The sequence below is a fragment of the Cannabis sativa genome, chromosome 6 (assembly GCF_029168945.1).
Source record: "Cannabis sativa cultivar Pink pepper isolate KNU-18-1 chromosome 6, ASM2916894v1, whole genome shotgun sequence".
NCBI lineage: Eukaryota > Viridiplantae > Streptophyta > Magnoliopsida > Rosales > Cannabaceae > Cannabis > Cannabis sativa.
In genome coordinates, this window is record NC_083606.1 from 1,773,113 (window position 1) to 1,792,335 (window position 19,223).

The following is a 19,223-nucleotide window of genomic DNA, read 5'->3' on the forward strand; positions in this document are numbered from 1 at the left end:
TTGAAAGTTGAACTATATGTAATGCAATCATAAATTTCCAACAGAATTCATTTTTTGCACTTTGGTCTCTAACTTCAAAGTTTTGCATTTAAATCTTCAAATTCTTATGAAGTTAGTATCATTAGTCTTTGAGTAATATTATTTTAGACTTTAAATTTTGTAAAAGTTATAGATTAGATTTTCTGTTTCGTTAAATAATAAAATGGAATTTGTATTTTCTAAAATAGTACAAATAAGATCCTGAATTGAATTTTTTATCAAAATAAAATTTAATAACAATTCGACCTATAAGTATTATGACAAAAATAGTTAATTTTTTTTTTTTGCATTTTTTCGTGTTAAGGTGTATTTTTTTTGATATTTTCTTTAATTAAGTAGCTAATTTAAGCGTAGAAATTTAAATTTTTCTTTTATTATTCGCCATCAGATCAAAATCTAATAGCTTAATATTTTTAAAATTAATATTTATAGTTAAATTCATATAGTACCTATCAATGGGTAATACTCATTAAGAAGTGTTTCATATATATATGTATATAGTTACAATGATGTTGCAGAAGGTGTGCCCAAATTTGCACACAATAAATGTTCTTATTTTGTTTATTTTCTTTGTCAAAATGTATTATTTCATATTAATTGAAAGTTTTTTTAAACCATTTATTTAGTAGTTATTTTTGTGTATAATTTTATGAAAATTTAATGACATATATTGATGTTTTAGATTTTGTACCTTCTCCATTAGAGCACAATGTTAAAAATCAACATAAAATTTACACTATGCAATAGTGATTGATTATTTTTAATTTAAAAAAAAATCAATTTTTTTTTTGAGTATAAAAAAAAATTCAATTTTTTGTTAAAAAGAAAAGAATGATCAAATTGATTGAAAAAGAACCTTTATAATTATTTTGAATTAATAAGAGATTTCTTATAATATTAAATTATTAATGCCATAGTACTAAAATACATTTATAATATGTTGTTGGCTCTTGAGTGTCTTCATGAGGTATTGATTGGTACTATGGCTTCTCAAATTTATTGTATAATCAAATCAATTGTATTGATTGGTAGGTACTATTACATACATTTATAGAAATGTATACAATTTAAATTGATCCTTTGTTGTATGCAATTTCCCAAGCCATAGTACCAATCAATACCTCATGAAGCCACTCACGAGCCAACAATAGTGGCCAATAGGGATCCTTTGATCCTTTCTTTAGTAAATTTATGGGACTTTTGAGGAGGGCTAATTACAATTTTTTAATTAATTTCTATGATCGAAATTATATATTGGAATACTTTTAATTTTTTTCATAGAAATATTCGTTATAGTTAGAATATCATCCCTGTAAACTTTTAAAAAAAATTGAATAATTTACAGTACTGAAAACATAATTTCTAATATTTCAGTCTACCTGCGTATTCAAAAAATTTCAAACTTATTTTCAATACTATAAATTATTTAAAATTTTCAAAAATTTATAGAGATGATGTAGTAATTATAACGAATACTATCATGAAGAAGATTTCGAAAAATAGAAATATTTCTACATCTGTTTTTAGGTACATATATTAATTAAAAAATTGCAATAAAAAGTTGACGATAACACTTATATATAATATTCATGAATAATATTACATGCAATTTAAATGCATGTTTATTATTACTCTACATATATTTTGACTTTTTAAAAGGAATTTTTACACAAATTTTTGCTTTATAAAAAAAACTAATTGTATTTTTATCAAAAAAAAAAAAAAAAATTAAAATTCTTAAAAATGTTAAAAAGAATTTTAGATCCCTATTTTTTAATTCTTCTTTATCATTGTGAAGTATACATAAAAATAAATATTTTAAAAACTCATAGAAAAAACAACATTGTAGCTTCTTGAAAATCTTAAAGTGCAAAATCAAAGGCATGGCCAACCAAAACCTTCACCTTATCCAAAACTTAAGATATTTAAACTTTTTTAAAAAGGGTAAATATTTATTTTTCTTGTGGAACTATGAATTTAGTATAATTTTCTCTCAAATTTGTGTAACCAAAATTCCCACTAATTTTCTTTTGTTTGGCTAAAATTTTCTTATAACCATTGCAATTACTAACAAAACATATCTTTTTTGTAACATTTTGATCAAACAAAATACGATTATAATTCACTAACACAAAGAGTTTATTTAACAAATAAAAATTATACATATTTTAAAAAGAAGCGCGCTCGTAATAATTTTTACAATTCAAGGAGAATTTAACCATTCGGGTATAAATTTTAATTACACCGAAAAAATTCTCGATAAAAACTCTACAAGACTCATAATTCAAGAAAGTAAAAAAAAAATTAACTATTTACACTTTAATAATAAACATAAATGTTAATATTCCCCTTTCATGTTACATATAAATAAACAAAAGAAAAGACATACTCTTCTAGAAACAAACAAAAAGTAAAACAAAACAAACCAATATAACATTAAAAAACAAATAATATATTAAAAGAAAAAAAAAAAAGAGTATTAGTGGCAAAGAACAAGAATTAACATTTAAAAATGTTTCCCCCTCTAATCTCTATTTAATCTTTAATTATATATATAATACATTTTTTTATATATGTATATATATATTTTTAAGAGTGAGTAGAGAGATCAACAATAAGTCCCCATTATCTGGGTCTACCATAGTTTGAAGTTGGGCTTAAATGATCAGGCCCAGACTTAGGCCCAAGCCCACCACCACCACCACTACTATTACCAGCCATTTGATGAAACCCACCAGAACCGTACACGTGTCCCTGATGTTGTTGTTGTTGTTGTTGCTGACCCATCATAACCATTCCACTACCGTACATCCCATCTCCATAACCACCACCACCACCACCGTTTCCCACGCTCCCAGACACCGCGTCCTTCTCACGCGCCGCCGCTACTCCTCCTCCTTTCTCTCCTTCCATCTCACGAAACCTCTGTAAGTAGATCTTGAGTGGCTCAACGTACTCCTCAAACCCTAACGTAGTCATCGCCCACAGCAGATCGTCACCGTTGATTGTCTTCCTCTTCTCTCTCTGACACTTGTCTGAAGCTTCTCCGGTTATGAAGCTTATGAACTCTGATACGCACTCCTGAACTGTCTCCTTTGCGTCTTTTGAGATCTTCGCGTTCGCCGGTAAAGCCTTTTTCATGATCCTGCTCACGTTAGCTATAGGCAAAAGCCTATCCTGTTCTCGAGGTGAAAGCTCACTGTTCGCGTTAGCTCCCGCGTTATGTCCTCCTGAGTCATTGTCGGAATCCGCCATTAACACCTTCTTCTTCTTCTTCAGTAGTTAGGGTTTCCGCGATTCTCGGGGGTTCGAAAATTGAAATTACTGTTTTTGAGATTCTGAATTCGCGTAATTTGAATTCTTGTGAGGAAATTGTGTGATCGGCGGCGAAGGATTTTGCTCCGGTGACCGGAGAAGTTAGTGAGAGAGTGTAGAGAGAGAGAGAGAAAGGGGAAAGAGGAGAGTTTGAGTTTGAGTCCGTTGGATCGTTTGGGTTAATAAAGCATATCTTTCGAACACGTGGAAGAATATTGACCGTTGTTTGACGATAAGTGTGAATTTGCACGAACGAGATTGAAACCGTTGGATTGGTCTAGAGGGCTATATTATTGACCGTCGATTCGGTATCTAGCACGTGGTTTGTCTGACCTGGCTTTAATTTTTATTTTTTTGAGCTAGTCTGACCTGGCATTTTTCTTTTTAGTTTTTTTTTTTAATTATTATTTTTAGTATTTTTATTAGGCACAGTGGTGTTTAGCTATTATAAATATGACGCATTGTGATTGACTATCAATATTTCTTAAAAATTATTAGTTGTACGAATAGCATAATTGACACATAAAAATTTAAAGTGCACTAGTGTAAGCCTTAACAGTTTCAGCATTTTAAAAAAAATTAGTTAATTTTTTTCATAATCGTATACACGTTATAATTATTTAAACATTCTGTAAAATTTTAAAAAAATCGAAATGATTTACAATATAGAATTCAATGTTCAAATCGTTTATTTCACACGTGTATAAAATGAAAAAGTCACGCGTGCAATAAACACTTTGAACTCTATTTTCAGTGTATTATATTTTGCTAAATTTCTCAAAATTTTGCATAATGTCTTAAATAACTACAACGTATACGATCATAAAAAAAAGTTAGATTAATTTTTTTTTATATACCAAAATAAATAAGGGTGTACCGAATACCGGTGCATCCCTTTCAATGGGTGTATTATAGAATTTTTCATTATTATATTTATTTTTAAAAAGAAATATAATTGAAAATTTCTACTATGAACCCTTCTAAAAGAGATGCATTTAATTTTTTAGTTTAATTTTTTTTTTCATGGTCATGTATTTTATAATTATGTAAGTCGTACTATTAAATTTTAGAAATTTAAAAAATTTTAACACGTCAAAAATAATGTTTAAACAATCTATAGATTGCATGACTCTTTTATTTTGTATTCATGTGGAATAGACTATTTGAATACTGTGTTTTATATGGTAAATTATTTTAGATTTCGTAAAATTTGAAGGATGTCTTAAATGACTATGACGTACACGTCTATAAAGAAAATTAGACTAAAAAAATTTTTTAGATGCCAAAATGTATAAAAAGTGCATCGGTATACTTATTTTATGAGGTGCATTTAGAAGCACTCAATATGATATATCTCTCGAATTATGATTTTATAGAATTTCGACTAAGTTAAAATGGTTAAATAAATTCTAATACTGCAATTATAGTTCATAAGTGATAAGTAAATTATTTTAAATAAATGAACAAAATATAACTCAACAAAGATATTTGCAACAATTAAAATGGACAATTTTGTTGGGTAATACTTCTGAGAAAATAAATCTATTTATTCATATTAAAATTTACTTATTTTTCTTTTTATTATTATTATTATTATTTTATTGAATGAGATAATAATGGAAAAAAGAAAACGACAGTGAATGTAACGATAACTAACAAACTTGATACGGACAGGAAGACAAAACAGAAAACGGAAAACAAAACATAAACAATAAAAACGACAATGAACCAAAAAAACGACATCAAATATAAAGAGGCCTCACGTCACGGTATTTGGCGTTGTAATGAAACGACATCAAAACTGCATCAAGTTGCAATAAAACGACACCAATTATAAACGACAATGAAGCCAATAAACGACAGTAAAAATCTTTCTTGGTGTTTGTAGGGAAATACATTCCCCCGCTTCTTGCACTCGCGTCATCATCACGCGCTCCTACTTAAAGCATGCATGAATAATAATATAACATGTTATTTTATTTTTGAATTCACTTACTTTGTATAACTATTTATTTATTGAATTAATAATAAAAGAAGTTTATTTATGAGTTAAGATAAAGTAATAATAAATAAATAGCATGGATTTCTTGCACTTCATTAAATTTAATAACCAATCAAGTTGATGCACCCAATATTTTTTTTAATACAAGTGCACTATATATAATTTGTTCTTTAATATATTTAAGTGGTCTACTAAAATACATATATGATTATTTAAATATATTTATAATAGACAGGAAAAATTTACAAAAAATTATCAAACTAAATTAAATTACAAAATAACTTCAAAAAAGAAGTTATATATATATATCATATCACTTTAGTTAAAATATCTTATTTAAAAAAATAAAATTACTAAAGATATGAGAAGTCTTACTGTCAACAATTTATTATAATCTTTTACTTAATTTTTGTACTCAAAAATATATGTCAAAATATTTTTAATTTTTTATTTTTATAAATTTTTAAATTGTTTTAAATGATTTACAATGTTGAAAATATGTTTAAAAATTTTTGAACACGCATGGTAAATTAGAATACTCAGAACTCTACTTTTGCTTTTACAAAAAGAGTACTATAATTATAACAAATACTAAGAAAATTTTTAATAAAAAATATTTTAATATATGTAATTTCAAACATAAAAATTCTAATAGCTCAAATAATAATTAGCAATAATTAACTGCACAAAATCTTTGTTTTATATATTAATATATATATAAAATAGATTATATATAATAATAATACCCAAGGAAGTAGGTACTATATATGTCAACATAAATGTTATCCTTTTGCTCAAATAATCAAACCATGAGCTTTTTCCTTACATGGCACTCATTCTATCACTCTCAACTAAATATATTTAATATGGGATAGTGGAAGTTTAGTCATATATATTTATATACAAAAATATATGAATATATATATTTACACATGCATATATATATATATATACATAGTTACTTGCTACATAGGCAATTGAGAATATGCCAAAATCTTAGTCATTAAAAATCTTGAACCTACCACACCGACCCCCCATTTATATAATCACCTATTGTCACTTATTTTAATAGGTTTGATTAGATTAATATATAAGGTTTAAGAAATTAATATGGGACATACATGCATAGTTTATTTGGTTTTGTTTAAATGATTTTTATTTTTATTTTTTTAAAAATAAAAGGTTTAGTAGTTTAACTAAGTGACAAAAGAGAGAAGTTCCAATAAGGTAAAGTGTGCAACATATTACTTTATAAATAAAATTATTAAGACATCTAGTTTTCATTACAACTACACATAAGAACTATTAATTAATAAAAAATAAATATTATTTATTAAATCTTGTATTTTATAAAAATTACTAATTAAGTTTTCTGTTTTGTTAAATAATAATTAAACTATATATTTTCTAAAATAATACTAAATAGTATACCTTAAACTTTTTTTTTTTAAAATAAAACTTAATTATAAACCAATATAGATGTGTTATGATAAAATTTATTACATTATCGTGTTAGAAATTGTCTTTAAGTTAATTATATTAAAAAAAAAATTGTTGAAAATTGAGCTTAGGGTCGTAAATTTGTACTATTTTAAAAAACACAGTGTCTATTTTATAATTTTACAAAACAGAGATCCAATTGATAACATTTGTAAAACACAAAATTTAAAATAGTATTGACGAAAAAAAATATATATGAAACTAAAAATCAAGCTTCCATTATAAGAATATTATTTATAAACACTTTAAACTAGTTGGTTATACTTTTTTATTTAATGAATAAAGATAAGACACTCTTTATATTTTACAAAACAATATAAAACTATAATTAGGACTTGATTTTTTCTTAAATTGCATATTTGATCATTTAAATAAACTATATAATATACTTTATTTTTATTTAAATTATTTTTGACCAAAATTGGGGTTTAAAGATAATTTTGTATTGATTTGTAAATATAAAACAATATAATTCTTTCAATTAATTCATACTATAATTTTAAAGAAAAATTTATATTGATTTACAAAAATAGAATAGAATGTTTTAATTTAACTTAAAAAAACAAAAGTATATATATATATATGTTATAACCAAAAAAAAAAGGAATTGGAGCAATGAATGAATTTTGGTTAAAAGCACTTAAAAATGGATATGTTCAATAAACATGGTTTAATACATGATTTGCACTCATAATATCTTATTGGTTTATGTTAATTATCTTTTTGGATTTGATTATTGGAATCTAAGTGACTCCCTCACTATCATTAGTGGAGTCTTTTTGTCTTTTGCTATAGGGTTATGATAACTTTAACAAGCTTTTATTTAGTGGGTGGTTGGTAATATTACATTTACACATATATAGATATTTTTATACTAAACTTTCTTATTAATCAATTTTTTATTAACCTAGGATAGAGAAAAATTCTTTTTATTTACAATAAAATTACCATGTGAAATTTAGAAGAAAAAAATCTAAACAAAATTTGTGTCTTTTGCTTGGACCTTTAATATTTTTTTTCTTTAAAAGAAAAAGTTGAACTATTGTACTTAAAGTAGTGAAAAAAATAATAATAAAGAGAATTGGATAACAATATGTCTTTCTCAACCTATCACATAATTGGATACCCTTATTTTTCTTCTACCTATATGAAGATAGTTAGTGAATAAATTTTGAAAAGGACAAGACAATATTTCCTTCTCATTTTTTAGAGTTAAAAAAAATTGAACCTTTATAGTGCAAATGCATAGATTTGGATTTAGATCCAATAAGAGAAAATTTTGTAAGTCTCTTGCCAAAAAATTATTCAAGTGGCCTCACATTGTGGTGGACCATTTTCTATTGTGGAATCCAATTCTTGCTAGATTTTATCTACTATGATTCTCTTATTTGGAAACAAAACAAGAAAGAAAACAAGTATAGTCTTGTTATACAAAAAAGACATTGATATATGAGAAAATTCTCTCAATTATTATTATTTTTCCTCTTTATTTCTATTTCATCTATGATATCTAGTTTTTTTAGAAGAATAGCCTAAGATTAACCAACTAAAGAGCCATATGCTCTAAAAGAGCCAAGAACTAGAAGTATCATTAATAATGGCATCCCCTACCCCTAGTATAGAGTTTCTCTAACTATAATGTACACTACATTGTATACACTTATTACATACAATAATATGTATTAAATATTATTCCTTTTATATTTTTGAGTAGGAACTATACCACTTTTAATTATATAGTTGAGATTAATTATAATGTATTATTGTGTATAGAAAATATGTGTAATATTGAGGAGTATTGTTGTTGGATACTAGTGGTGCCTAGCACTATCTACAGATGACGCCTTACGATTGATTAGCGATATCCCTTAAAAATTATTATCTTAAGCTATATGAGATTTGATACTTAATTACACTAATAGCGATATGACACCGAGGAGGAACCAATACCTTTTAACATTTATATAATTTGCCAGAGTAATATGAGTATATGACCAACAATAAGCTCCTGATTTAAATTATTACTTCATCCCTGTACTTTTTTTTAGGACTTTATCCCTATACTATTATTAAGGAAGATATGTAATTTTTATAGGGTTGGGGGACCAAAATCATCCCCTACAATTTTTTTTATTTTGATAACTTTTTTTATTTTTATATTAGAAAAAAAGGCCTCAAAATTGAGAAAATTAGCATCTAAATTCCCCTAAAAAATATTATGTACTTTTTTTTTGAAAAAAAAAAAAACAAAGAGGAAAGTAGGTAAATCTCATTAATAAAGTCAAATCACATGTGTATCATTTTTCTTAATAAGGTTTGACTCTTGTCTTTGCTCTCTATAATATCTCAATTTGTATATATGGAAAGAGACATGCACCTCAAATTTACCCTTTTTCTTCTTAGAAAAACAATTAATAATTTGGGAATTTATTACATTGGTCACAAAACATATCATTGAGAAGAGAAATCTAGGAGACACATATTTGGTAGATAATTAATTGAAAAAAAAAATGTCATTAATTTATGTAAAATTATTATTTCATCCCTAGACTATAGGATATTGATAATTTTCTCCTCTCCCTTTCTTGTCAAAGCATAAAGTCTATAATAATTCTTAACAAGTGGGAAAATAGCAAGGGAATTTTCTCAACAAGTTGGAAAATATCAAAAGAATTTATTTGGTAACAAAATATCATATAAGAATGGTCTTTGATTATATATATAAAATGTAATTATTTATCAGATTTTTTTAGTTTAATAAAATATTTTAAGAATATAAGAATATGATAGGAATTTCCTATCATTTTGGGTATAATCAGTAGCAAGATAAAAGAAAATAGAGCCAAACAGTAGAAACAATAAGAAATAGCAAGTACATTGATATTAGAGTGACAAAGAGAACAAGTTTGCTGGGTATTCGAGAGACCCAGCTCTCTCCCAAGAGCTATAAGCTCACTTAACTAAATCATTCCCCTTTTTCCTTTTCTATTCACTCATATATATAATACTAATGCCTCATTACAATTACCATTATGCCCCTTTTATTTAATATCCTAAGGCCTATCAGAATATTCTTTTAAATTTAAAGTATTAGTAGGTTATTTGTTTTAGGTTAATTGAAGTTATACTAATTTTAGATTAATTTAAATATATAAATATTAATATATTATTTGTAACAGTATTATTTTTTTTTATTATTATTTTTAATATTTGAAGTATGCTCAATTTTAATATTTTTAAATTTTATATTACTTTCCTCAAATTTTTAAATTTTAAATACTAATTTTTTTAAAAAAAATAAAAAATTAATAAGTAGTTTTCTTTAATTTATTAAATTTTAAAATTATATATAAGAAAAATAAAAATTTAAAATATAATTAAATATACATGCAATATACGTAACAATAACCTAGTATATATATATATATAAAAAAATATATTAAGTCCTTAGACACAACAAGAAACATGTGTCCAAATTCAGTCAACATTGGATACAAAAGATGTATAGAATCTAAATGTCTTTTTTTTTTATCAAGAATGGATTGATTATTGTTGCCCATCAAAGCATCAACTTTTCCTTTATTGCCCCAATTTTCTTCTTTGTCTAGTATCTCATATGCACTTTGTATGTGCTCCTTCATGATAATTGAATAGAGTCAAACAATTAACTATAAAAGAGAGCAAAAAACCAAAGGAGATTGAGAAAATATTAGGTTACAAACAACAAAGCCAAAAAATGTAGACCCTACTTTGACACTCCCAAAAATAAATACTTTAAAAACTTCTTTAATTTTTAATTCATATAACTAAAAAAATAGTACTATTTTTTTTGTCAGGGTAAACCGATTAAATGTTAAAATAATAAATATAACTAAGTTGCGTAATAAGTGAATGATTTTTTTTCATCTTAAAAAGTTCATTATCTATTCTAAGAGCATGAAGAAATATCACAGAAAAATTAGATAATAAAACATTAATATGAGAAAAAATAAAAATAAAATAAAATAACTTCTAACTTGTAACTTTTCATCTCACCACTAGAACACCTACAAAATTAAAATGGAAAAACAATTAGTATAAAATATTTAATGAATATATGAAAATTTTAATTAATATTGTCACACATAATCTTAAAGTTTGATTTTGGACCAAAATAATCTTAATTAGGGTTTGTGTTTGTTAGAATGTTTCCTAGTTTATAATTATAATGTTATTGCCTATCTATGAATTATAATCATGTAAGATAATAATGTTTGATTGTGCATAATAATCAAGAAGGGAAATATTGATAAGAATATAATAACTATAATTTTATGATTTTCAATATTAATGAAAAATTACAATATCACTCACATAAATTTATCTAAAAATATTTTTTTTATAGGGCAAGAAATACAAAAATCATTCATAATTACATAAATGTACACAATGGCTATATATAATTACTTATATTACAGTTATATAAAAAATGAAAAAAAAAAAACACTTATTTTAAAAATGCATAACAAATGCAATATAATTATAAAAAAAAATATGAGGGGTATAATAAATATGAAATGTATAATGAATAAAAAAGCATTGAACTTGAAAATAAGCTTATCCTTGCCACTGGTCAATGGCTATCAAAAAAGAAAAAAGAAAAAATATTAAAGTATAGAAACTCTATTTAAGAATACTTTATTTAAAAATAATCTCTAATTTATTACAAATAAAAATAACATTTAAAATGTAATTAATTATACATTTTTTAAGTCTTATATTAAAAAGTATACTTCTAATAAAAATATTTATATGGTTTATAAATTTATTTATGTAAAATTAATATATTTATTTTAAATTCAAATACATTTATAAATATTATATTTACTTAATTATAATTTTATTATGATATAGTATTAATGATTGTTTATTTCTATTTTTGTTATATTTTATACATTTAGGTGTTTTGATTTTTTTTGATGTATCTTTATTTAATTATATTCTTTGAATTAGAATATAATTTATTTTGTTTTATTCTAAATATATTCTTAGATAGAGATTCTACTTTACTTTAAATTTTTAAAGAACCAAAAAATAATAAAGAAAAGTTTTTCTCTTTTGCTTAAAAAAATCTTTTTTTTTTTTTTTGAAAAGTTTATACCAATTGTGAAACACATGTATTACCAAATGCAAATCTAAAAAGATGTGTATTACCAAGTACTCTTTCTTTTTTCCTTTTTCTTTTTTCTTTTTTCTTTTATTGAAAATATGTATTACCAAATACTCGTGCAAAGCATATTTAATAATATATTCCCTTCAAAATATAATAATAATAGTGGACTAGTGATGTCCACTAACAATGTGAGAACTTGAAATTACCACCTACAAATAATTTTGAGATAAATTAAGAAATATTTATTTTTTATCCATTAATAAAAAATACTTCTATTTTTTGAGTAAATTTTATATTAACTTAATGAGTATAATAAGAACATTAGGTATATCTTAAAAAATATAAAAATAAAGGTAAAAATTAAAACAAATAAAATAAAATGAGTATACATTATAATCTCCTCAATTATAATAATTATTAAATTCAAATATACAAAACTCTCTCTATATTTTTTTTTGAACAACAAACTTTCACTCTATATATATTTTTTATTAAGATAAAACTCAATACTTAATTGCATCAACAACAATATGACGATTAGTGAAAGTACTAAGCACTATTGTTACCCTTTATCATTTTTATAGTTTTTAAAGTATAAATTTATAAAAATATGAATGTTATTCAAAAAAAAAAAAAATAATTTATAAAATATTTTTAGAAAAAAGTAAAAAATATATATACAAATAGAAGTATAAAATAACTAGTTACCCTCTTACTAATTACTATTTGGTTACCTTTGTTAATTTCCCATATTTTTCAACAATTTCTTAAAATTTTCTAAAAACCTAAAAATGCAGGTACTTGGGTTTTTACACTTCGCAAAATTTTTTTTTTTACTTTTTTATAAATTTTCCAATAAAATTAACTTCTTTGAGAAAAAAAAAGGACCATATTTTATTTTTGCAACATGGTTACTTAAACCCCATAAAAATAAAAGTTCCCCTTTAAAAATGTGCAATGAATAAACAAACCAAATTAGAGTACTAAAAATGAAAAACCAAAATTAAAAAGGTTTAATTATTACACCCTTTCTTCCACAAAGTGTGGTGAGTAGTAGTAGTAGTAGTAGTTCTATTAAAATTAAATAAACTAAAAATTCCTACAAAATATATGTTAAATGTGTTACATTGAAAAGCTACAATTTCACAGATTATAGTTTTGCTTGTTTGTTTGTTTGTTGGTAGGTACCAAATAAAAATAACTAAACAAACAAATTACAGACAAAGGGGACTTTGATACACTAATAATATGCATGTAAATCCACAAATAACTCAAAAGGGTAAAAGAGGAAATAAAATATTGTTATACTTACTAATGCTAATACTTTCTTCATAGTTAGTCCCCCCACAAACTCTACTAATTCCAATCTTGTTTTCATCAAATCATATCAAGCTTCTACTTCTTTCCCACTTGACTTAGCCTTAGTTTCATCCTTCTCTGCATTGCCTTCTTCTCCTTCTTCCTCTTCTTCTTCGTCTGCCTCGTCTGCTAGTTTCGTAAGCTCCTCTTGAATCATCAACTTTATCGATGATTTCATTGGTGTTAGATCAGCATCGAATCGCTCAGCTGAAATTATTAGGTCAGTTATTATCAGTTCGGTTAGGAGGATTCTTAATCAGAATTTCAACTTTGAAACCCGAAAGATGGAAAAATAAAAGTAGATAGGGAATATACCGAGTAGCTTCAAAATGTCGGTGAAAGTAGCCTGCAAAAATGGAAAAGAGAGAATCGGATTAAAGTTGCATTTTACATACTTTGCTGTCTGTACACACCGAAAAACCATTTCTCGAAAACAATTATGCATTCTAAAGCAATATATACATTATAGTATAGATGTTATAAGAGAAAGAAGCTATGATAACATAATTAAGCATTCTTAACTGATACTATGATTGACTACTTACTGTGTTAAAGTCGACTTCTTTGAGGATTTCGCATATTGAATCTCTCAGCTCATCATCACTTGGCTTCAATTTATCCTTGGTCTTAACCTTTCCTCTAGAGGATTTTTTCCCTGAGAATATAAAACAAGAGAATTTCATTTTAGTATGTTGTTTAAGATATAAGAGAACGGTAAATGATAACAAAGAATGTATGCAAGGCACCCGCTTCTAAATTTAAGTTCACGAGTTGTACGAGAAGACGGTGTAGTCAGTATATTATACCTGATTTCTCCTTAGGAGCAGGTTTTGCTTTAGATGGGGCTTTCTTTTCACTTGTTTTCTTCCTTGAGAATACCTTTGGACTCGCATCGCTCTCATCGTCATCCTTGGACTGCTTTGATGACTTCTTTGGTTTTTTTTTAGGTGGTGGGGGGCTGGACTTAGGTGAAACAATTACCTTCTTGCTTCTAGATTTTTGAGCAGATTCTTTCTTTTGGGGAGTTTTCTTGGAACTTCTTTTACGTTTTTTAACCTCTTCTTCAGATTCCTCTTCTTCGGATTCCTCTTTCTCTTCACTTATAGAATGCTCACTAATCTCATCTTCAGATTTTTCTGGAAGACCATTTTCGTTTTCCACCTCATTTTCTTCATCTTCAACTACTTTGTTTTCTTCATCTTCTTTGTGTTCTTCCTCTTCTTTGTGTTCTTCCTCCTCTTCTTCTTCATCTTCTGATTCATCTTCCGAATCAGATCCATGACTTTTGGCTTGTGCTTTTGAAGTGTCCTCACTCTTTCTCTGATAATTGGCAAACAGGTAAACAAGTATTTTCAGAGTTAAAGCTATTTCAAATCATAATGCTAAATGATATTAGCATAATGAAGATGGATGAGGGAAGGCAACATAAATAAATAAGAAGTATTAGGCTCCAATAAGAAGGTTGTAATATTGTGCTCCGAGTAAGATTGAAAATAACACCTTAACAGAGCGTTTTGCAGATGAGCTCCTTGACGAACTTCGTTTTCCTCCTCTCTTACGCTTTTTCCCTTTATCTGACTGAGAAACAGAAGATATAATGCTTTAGATGTTGCTGTTTACAGGGAGAAATTATGATGGTTGAAAATGGCAAACCTTTTCTTTTTCAGAAAGTAGCACAGTTGTAGTAGCATAAGGGGCCAACAAAAAATCCATCAGCTTTATGACAGTATCTTCCTGCAAATGCATACCCGCCTCATTATTAACATGTTCACTTCAAAATTACTTAGGAAGATTCCAATCTACCATAGAATGATTCTTTCTTCCGAGAATGAAAAAAACAAGATCCATCAACTAAATCTTATTTACTTTTTACAAATTACATATATGGAGGTTGGAGACCTGAACAACCAGCCATACAAACCTCTTGCGTTAGCATAAAGTGGCACCTTAATTTATCTACATTAAACTTGTCCTTGCTAAAAAGAAATGATTAGGAAAGCTAATTGAAGCAGCAGAAAGTATATAAACAAACCTTACGAGTTGTAGTCTTGACAATTGGTATGTCAAACAAATCACAGAATTCCAGTAATTTCTCTTTGTTGCATTTATCAAGTTTTTCCTTTACTTTGTTCTTTTGCTTGTCCTACAACAACAATGGTAACACATGAGAAGAGTGTTGGAGGCTTCAAGATCTACATCCCATTGCTTCACAGTAATCATCTTTAAACAAATAAGTAATGAATGCATTAGAAAACTAGTTGTACAATGTACTACAATTTGTCAACCAATGATCCGCAATTTGTATCCCAATTTCTTTTAGTTTATGCATTTGTTTACCTCATTTTCATGCCACACAAAACCTGAAAACCGAGATATATTACTCTTGACCTGAAATTGCTGCAGCAAAAAAAAAAGGAAATGAGATAAGTTTATTACCCTCAAAGGCAATCTGTCCACCAACACAAGGAAGTTGAAAGGAAAAGTAATACGAGAAAAGCAAGAGATAAGGTCGTGAATACCTTTCCTCTTCTGCCAAAAAGAATCGTATGAAGTAATTTCAAAGTGTCATCTGTTTTTCTCCTTGAAAATTTGAAAGCCACTGTAGAAGTAAAGGTATTCAAATGTTAATATAAGTAAACTCCGATCATAAACCTGGCATATGCACAAAACAATTCTGCTGCACAGCCTTCACAACTAACAAATGCCACGAAGAAGCAACAATTTAAAAAATGGTCCACCCGCTATGTGCCCAATTTGAGGAAAAACAATGTTCACATAATTCCTAAAAATTAGCTATAAATTTAAGTGCAGGAACAATACCATTGGGTATATCTTTCAGTGGTGTACCCTTGCCCTGAAATTGAACGAGTTTACATAAGTCAATGATCTTTTGGAAGCAAACTATGATGTTCTAGCACCAAAAAATAAATAATGGAAATAAAAATGGACAAAAAGAAAAAGGAAAAACATGAACAAAACCTTTGGAATTTGGAATTCCCTGACAGATTCTTTATCAATAGTTGCCACCAGCCTTTCAACTGATTTGCGCTCTCGTACAGGGCGATCACTTACAGGAGTTTTTGGCTCTTTCTCCTTTTCCTCCACTACCTTCTTCTCCTTCTTGGTTTTCTCCGACCTCTTCCCTTTCACAGGCTTCTTTGATCCTTTTTCCTCCTCGGGCTCTTCAGTTTTCTCATCCTTGTCCTGCTCTTCCTCCTTTGACACATCCATCTTCTCATCCGCAGCTTCATTAACTTCATCCTTTTCTTTCTTCTCTTCTTTTTCAGCTGGACTAGTTTCTTCCTTTACCAGCTCAGCTTTAGGTTCCCCTACTTTTTCTTTTTCTTTCTCATCTATCTTTTCATCTCCCTTGGGGTCTTCATCCATCTTCTCAGCTTCATCTTTATTGTCTTCTTTTTTATCTTCCTCCATTGGCTTAGGTTCATCATTTATTTCCACTTCCTTTTCCTTTGGCTCATCATTTGCTTTCTCTGCCTTTTCCTTAGGTACATCTTTCGTTTCCAATTCCTTTGACTCCTCATTTACTTCTATTTCCATTCCCTTTTCCTTTTCCTTTGACTCCTCTTTTACTTCTATTTCCTTTTCATTTGCCTTGTCGTTCACCTTTATTTCCTTTTCCTTTTCACTTGGCTTGTGATTCACCTTTACTTCCTTTTCCTTTGGCTTGTCATTCACCTTTACTTCCTTTTCCTTTGGCTCATCATTCACCTTTACTTCCTTTTCCTTTGGCTCGTCATTTGCCTTTACTTCCTTTTCCTTTGGCTCGTCATTTGCCTTTACTTCCTTTTCCTTTGGCACATCATTTACCTTTACTTCCTTCTCCTTTGGCTCGTCATTCACCTTTACTTCCTTTTCCTTTGTCTCAGCCACAGTGTCACTGGTTTTGTCCGGCGGGTTAGTCCCATTTGCCACAGTCTCAGTTCCCTCAACCACCGTATCTTCCTCTCCCATGACCAAAAAATCTTAAAGTTCTGAAATGTAAACTCTTTCCTCCCCAGCTAACAATGCTTATCTGGTTAGGGATTGCTAAAGGCTGCAAAACGTGGGAAGCATTATAAATGAGAACTGAAAGGCCTAACCCTAGATACCTTAAACACAAATTGTCAAACAGCAAAACAATGAAACAATTTTCTGCCAAATCTATCTGTCAAAAATATTGTAAATTTTCAGTTATCGTACTAATACCCCTTCTCTTCAAACCAAAGTAAAAAAGAGTAAGTGCGGGGGAAACCACACGACAATGACAATTGAAGAAAATTTTATATTCAGGTATGAAAATTAAAAGAACCTCTTCTCTTAGGGTCAAATAATGTATTCAGAACAACATCAAAGAAACATATTAGTAATTTTGGATAAAGAGAAAAACAAAAACATTGTAAATCACAAAAATAACACCCAAAACCAATCACTTTACTAAAGAGCGTGCAATAATGGAAGCAAGATTTGAATTTCAAACCTTAATCCTCAACTCTACAAAACCACAAACTCACCAAAACCTAAACTTTACCCAAAATTCAAAAGGACAAAAACCAAAACTCAAAATTTCTCTTCATTTCCCACATTCTCCCAAACACCATGCAAAGCTCGGAAATTTCCCAACTTAATCAACCAACAACAACGAAAGAAATCCTTTATCAAAAAACAATGAAAGAAATAAAAAACCAACAAAAACCACAATTTACAAATTTCTCCGAGAACAATTCGAAAACCCTAAGTTCGTACGAAAAATCTCTACATAACCTCAAACCAAAAGCTCAAAATTCAACCTAAACGAGTTATACCTATAATAGCGAAAATCAAATACATGAAACAAAACACAATGTTCAGAATAAAACACTTAGAAAAGTATTATAAGAGCGTGCAATACTAGAAACTAAATTTGAATTGCAGACCTTAATCCTCGACTCTACAAATCACAAACTCACCAAAACCTAAACTTTACCCAAAATTCAAAAAAAGATCAAAAACCAAAACTCCAAATTTCTCTTCGTCTCCCACATTCTCCCAACCACCATGCAAAACTCATAAATTCCCCCACTTAATCAACCAAAAACAATGAAAGAAATAAAAAAAACCGACAAAACCCACAATTTACAAAATTCCAACAAAAATTCAAAAACCCTAAGTCCGTACCAAAATTCTCTCCATAACCTCAACCCAAAAGCTCAAAATTCAACCTCAAACGAGTTACCTATAATAGCAAAAGTCAAATTTATGAAACAAAACGCATACTGTCCAGAACAAAAGACTTAGAAAAGTATTAAAAAGGGCGTGCAATACTGGAAACTAAATTTAAATTTCAAACCTCAATCCATAACTCTACAGATCACCAAAACCTGAACTTTACCCAAAATTCAAAAAAAAAAAAAAAAAAAAAAAGATCCAAATCCAAAACCCGAAATTTCTCTTCATTCCCCACATTCTCCCAAACACCATGCAAAGCTCATAAATTTTTCTACTTAAACAACAACCACCAACGAAAGAAAACAAAACCACAATTCACAAATTCCTCCTACAAAAATTCAAAAACCCTAAGTTCGTACCAAAATTCTCAACCCAAAAGCTCAAAATTCAACCTAAAACGAGTTACTTTTATGATAACATAAATCAAACATAGAAAACAAAACACAGAGTATTCACAATAAAACACTTTAAAAAGTAAAGAAGAAAGAAAAACCTGGTTATTTTCTCGGGAAAATCTGAAGCTTCATACGGAGAAAGTCTTCGAGTCTCTCACTGTTCTCAGTGTTCTTTCTCTCTCAACCATTTTTTATTTTTAATTTCTTTTTTTTTAAATAAATAAATAATTTAAATATATTTTTTGAGATTTAAGTA

The 19,223-nt window shown here is 27.5% G+C and overlaps 2 protein-coding genes across 2 annotated transcripts; both read right to left on the minus strand.

Moving 5' to 3' along the window:
• Nucleotides 1–2,163: 2,163 nt before the first annotated feature.
• On the minus strand, nt 2,164–3,823 carry LOC115694766 (nuclear transcription factor Y subunit B-3). The gene has a single exon (XM_030621852.2). The coding sequence runs from the start codon at nt 3,292–3,294 to the stop codon at nt 2,665–2,667; it is 630 nt and encodes a 209-aa protein (XP_030477712.2). The 5' UTR covers nt 3,295–3,823; the 3' UTR covers nt 2,164–2,664.
• A 9,236-nt stretch (nt 3,824–13,059) lies between these two features.
• On the minus strand, nt 13,060–19,223 carry LOC115725027 (DEK domain-containing chromatin-associated protein 3). The gene is made up of 12 exons (XM_030654428.2): nt 19,066–19,223; nt 16,347–17,421; nt 16,188–16,221; nt 15,887–15,966; nt 15,705–15,764; nt 15,400–15,510; nt 15,021–15,101; nt 14,868–14,945; nt 14,174–14,687; nt 13,913–14,022; nt 13,683–13,713; nt 13,060–13,574 (listed from the first exon to the last, which is right to left on the minus strand). Exons 2-12 carry the CDS (start codon nt 17,337–17,339, stop codon nt 13,396–13,398), a joined length of 2,271 nt encoding a protein of 756 aa, XP_030510288.2. The 5' UTR covers nt 17,340–17,421; nt 19,066–19,223; the 3' UTR covers nt 13,060–13,395.

Coding starts and splice junctions, on each gene's coding strand:
- LOC115694766 (XM_030621852.2), bottom strand. CDS start 3,294: ATGGCGGATTCCGACAATGACTCAGGAGGACATAACGCGGGAGCTAAC.
- LOC115725027 (XM_030654428.2), bottom strand. CDS start 17,339: ATGGGAGAGGAAGATACGGTGGTTGAGGGAACTGAGACTGTGGCAAAT. Junction 15,765..15,886: donor TTTTTGGCAGAAGAGGAAAG/GTATTCACGACC, acceptor TTTTTGCTGCAG/CAATTTCAGGTCAAGAGTAA. Junction 13,714..13,912: donor AAGAAGTCGACTTTAACACA/GTAAGTAGTCAA, acceptor CCATTTTTGCAG/GCTACTTTCACCGACATTTT.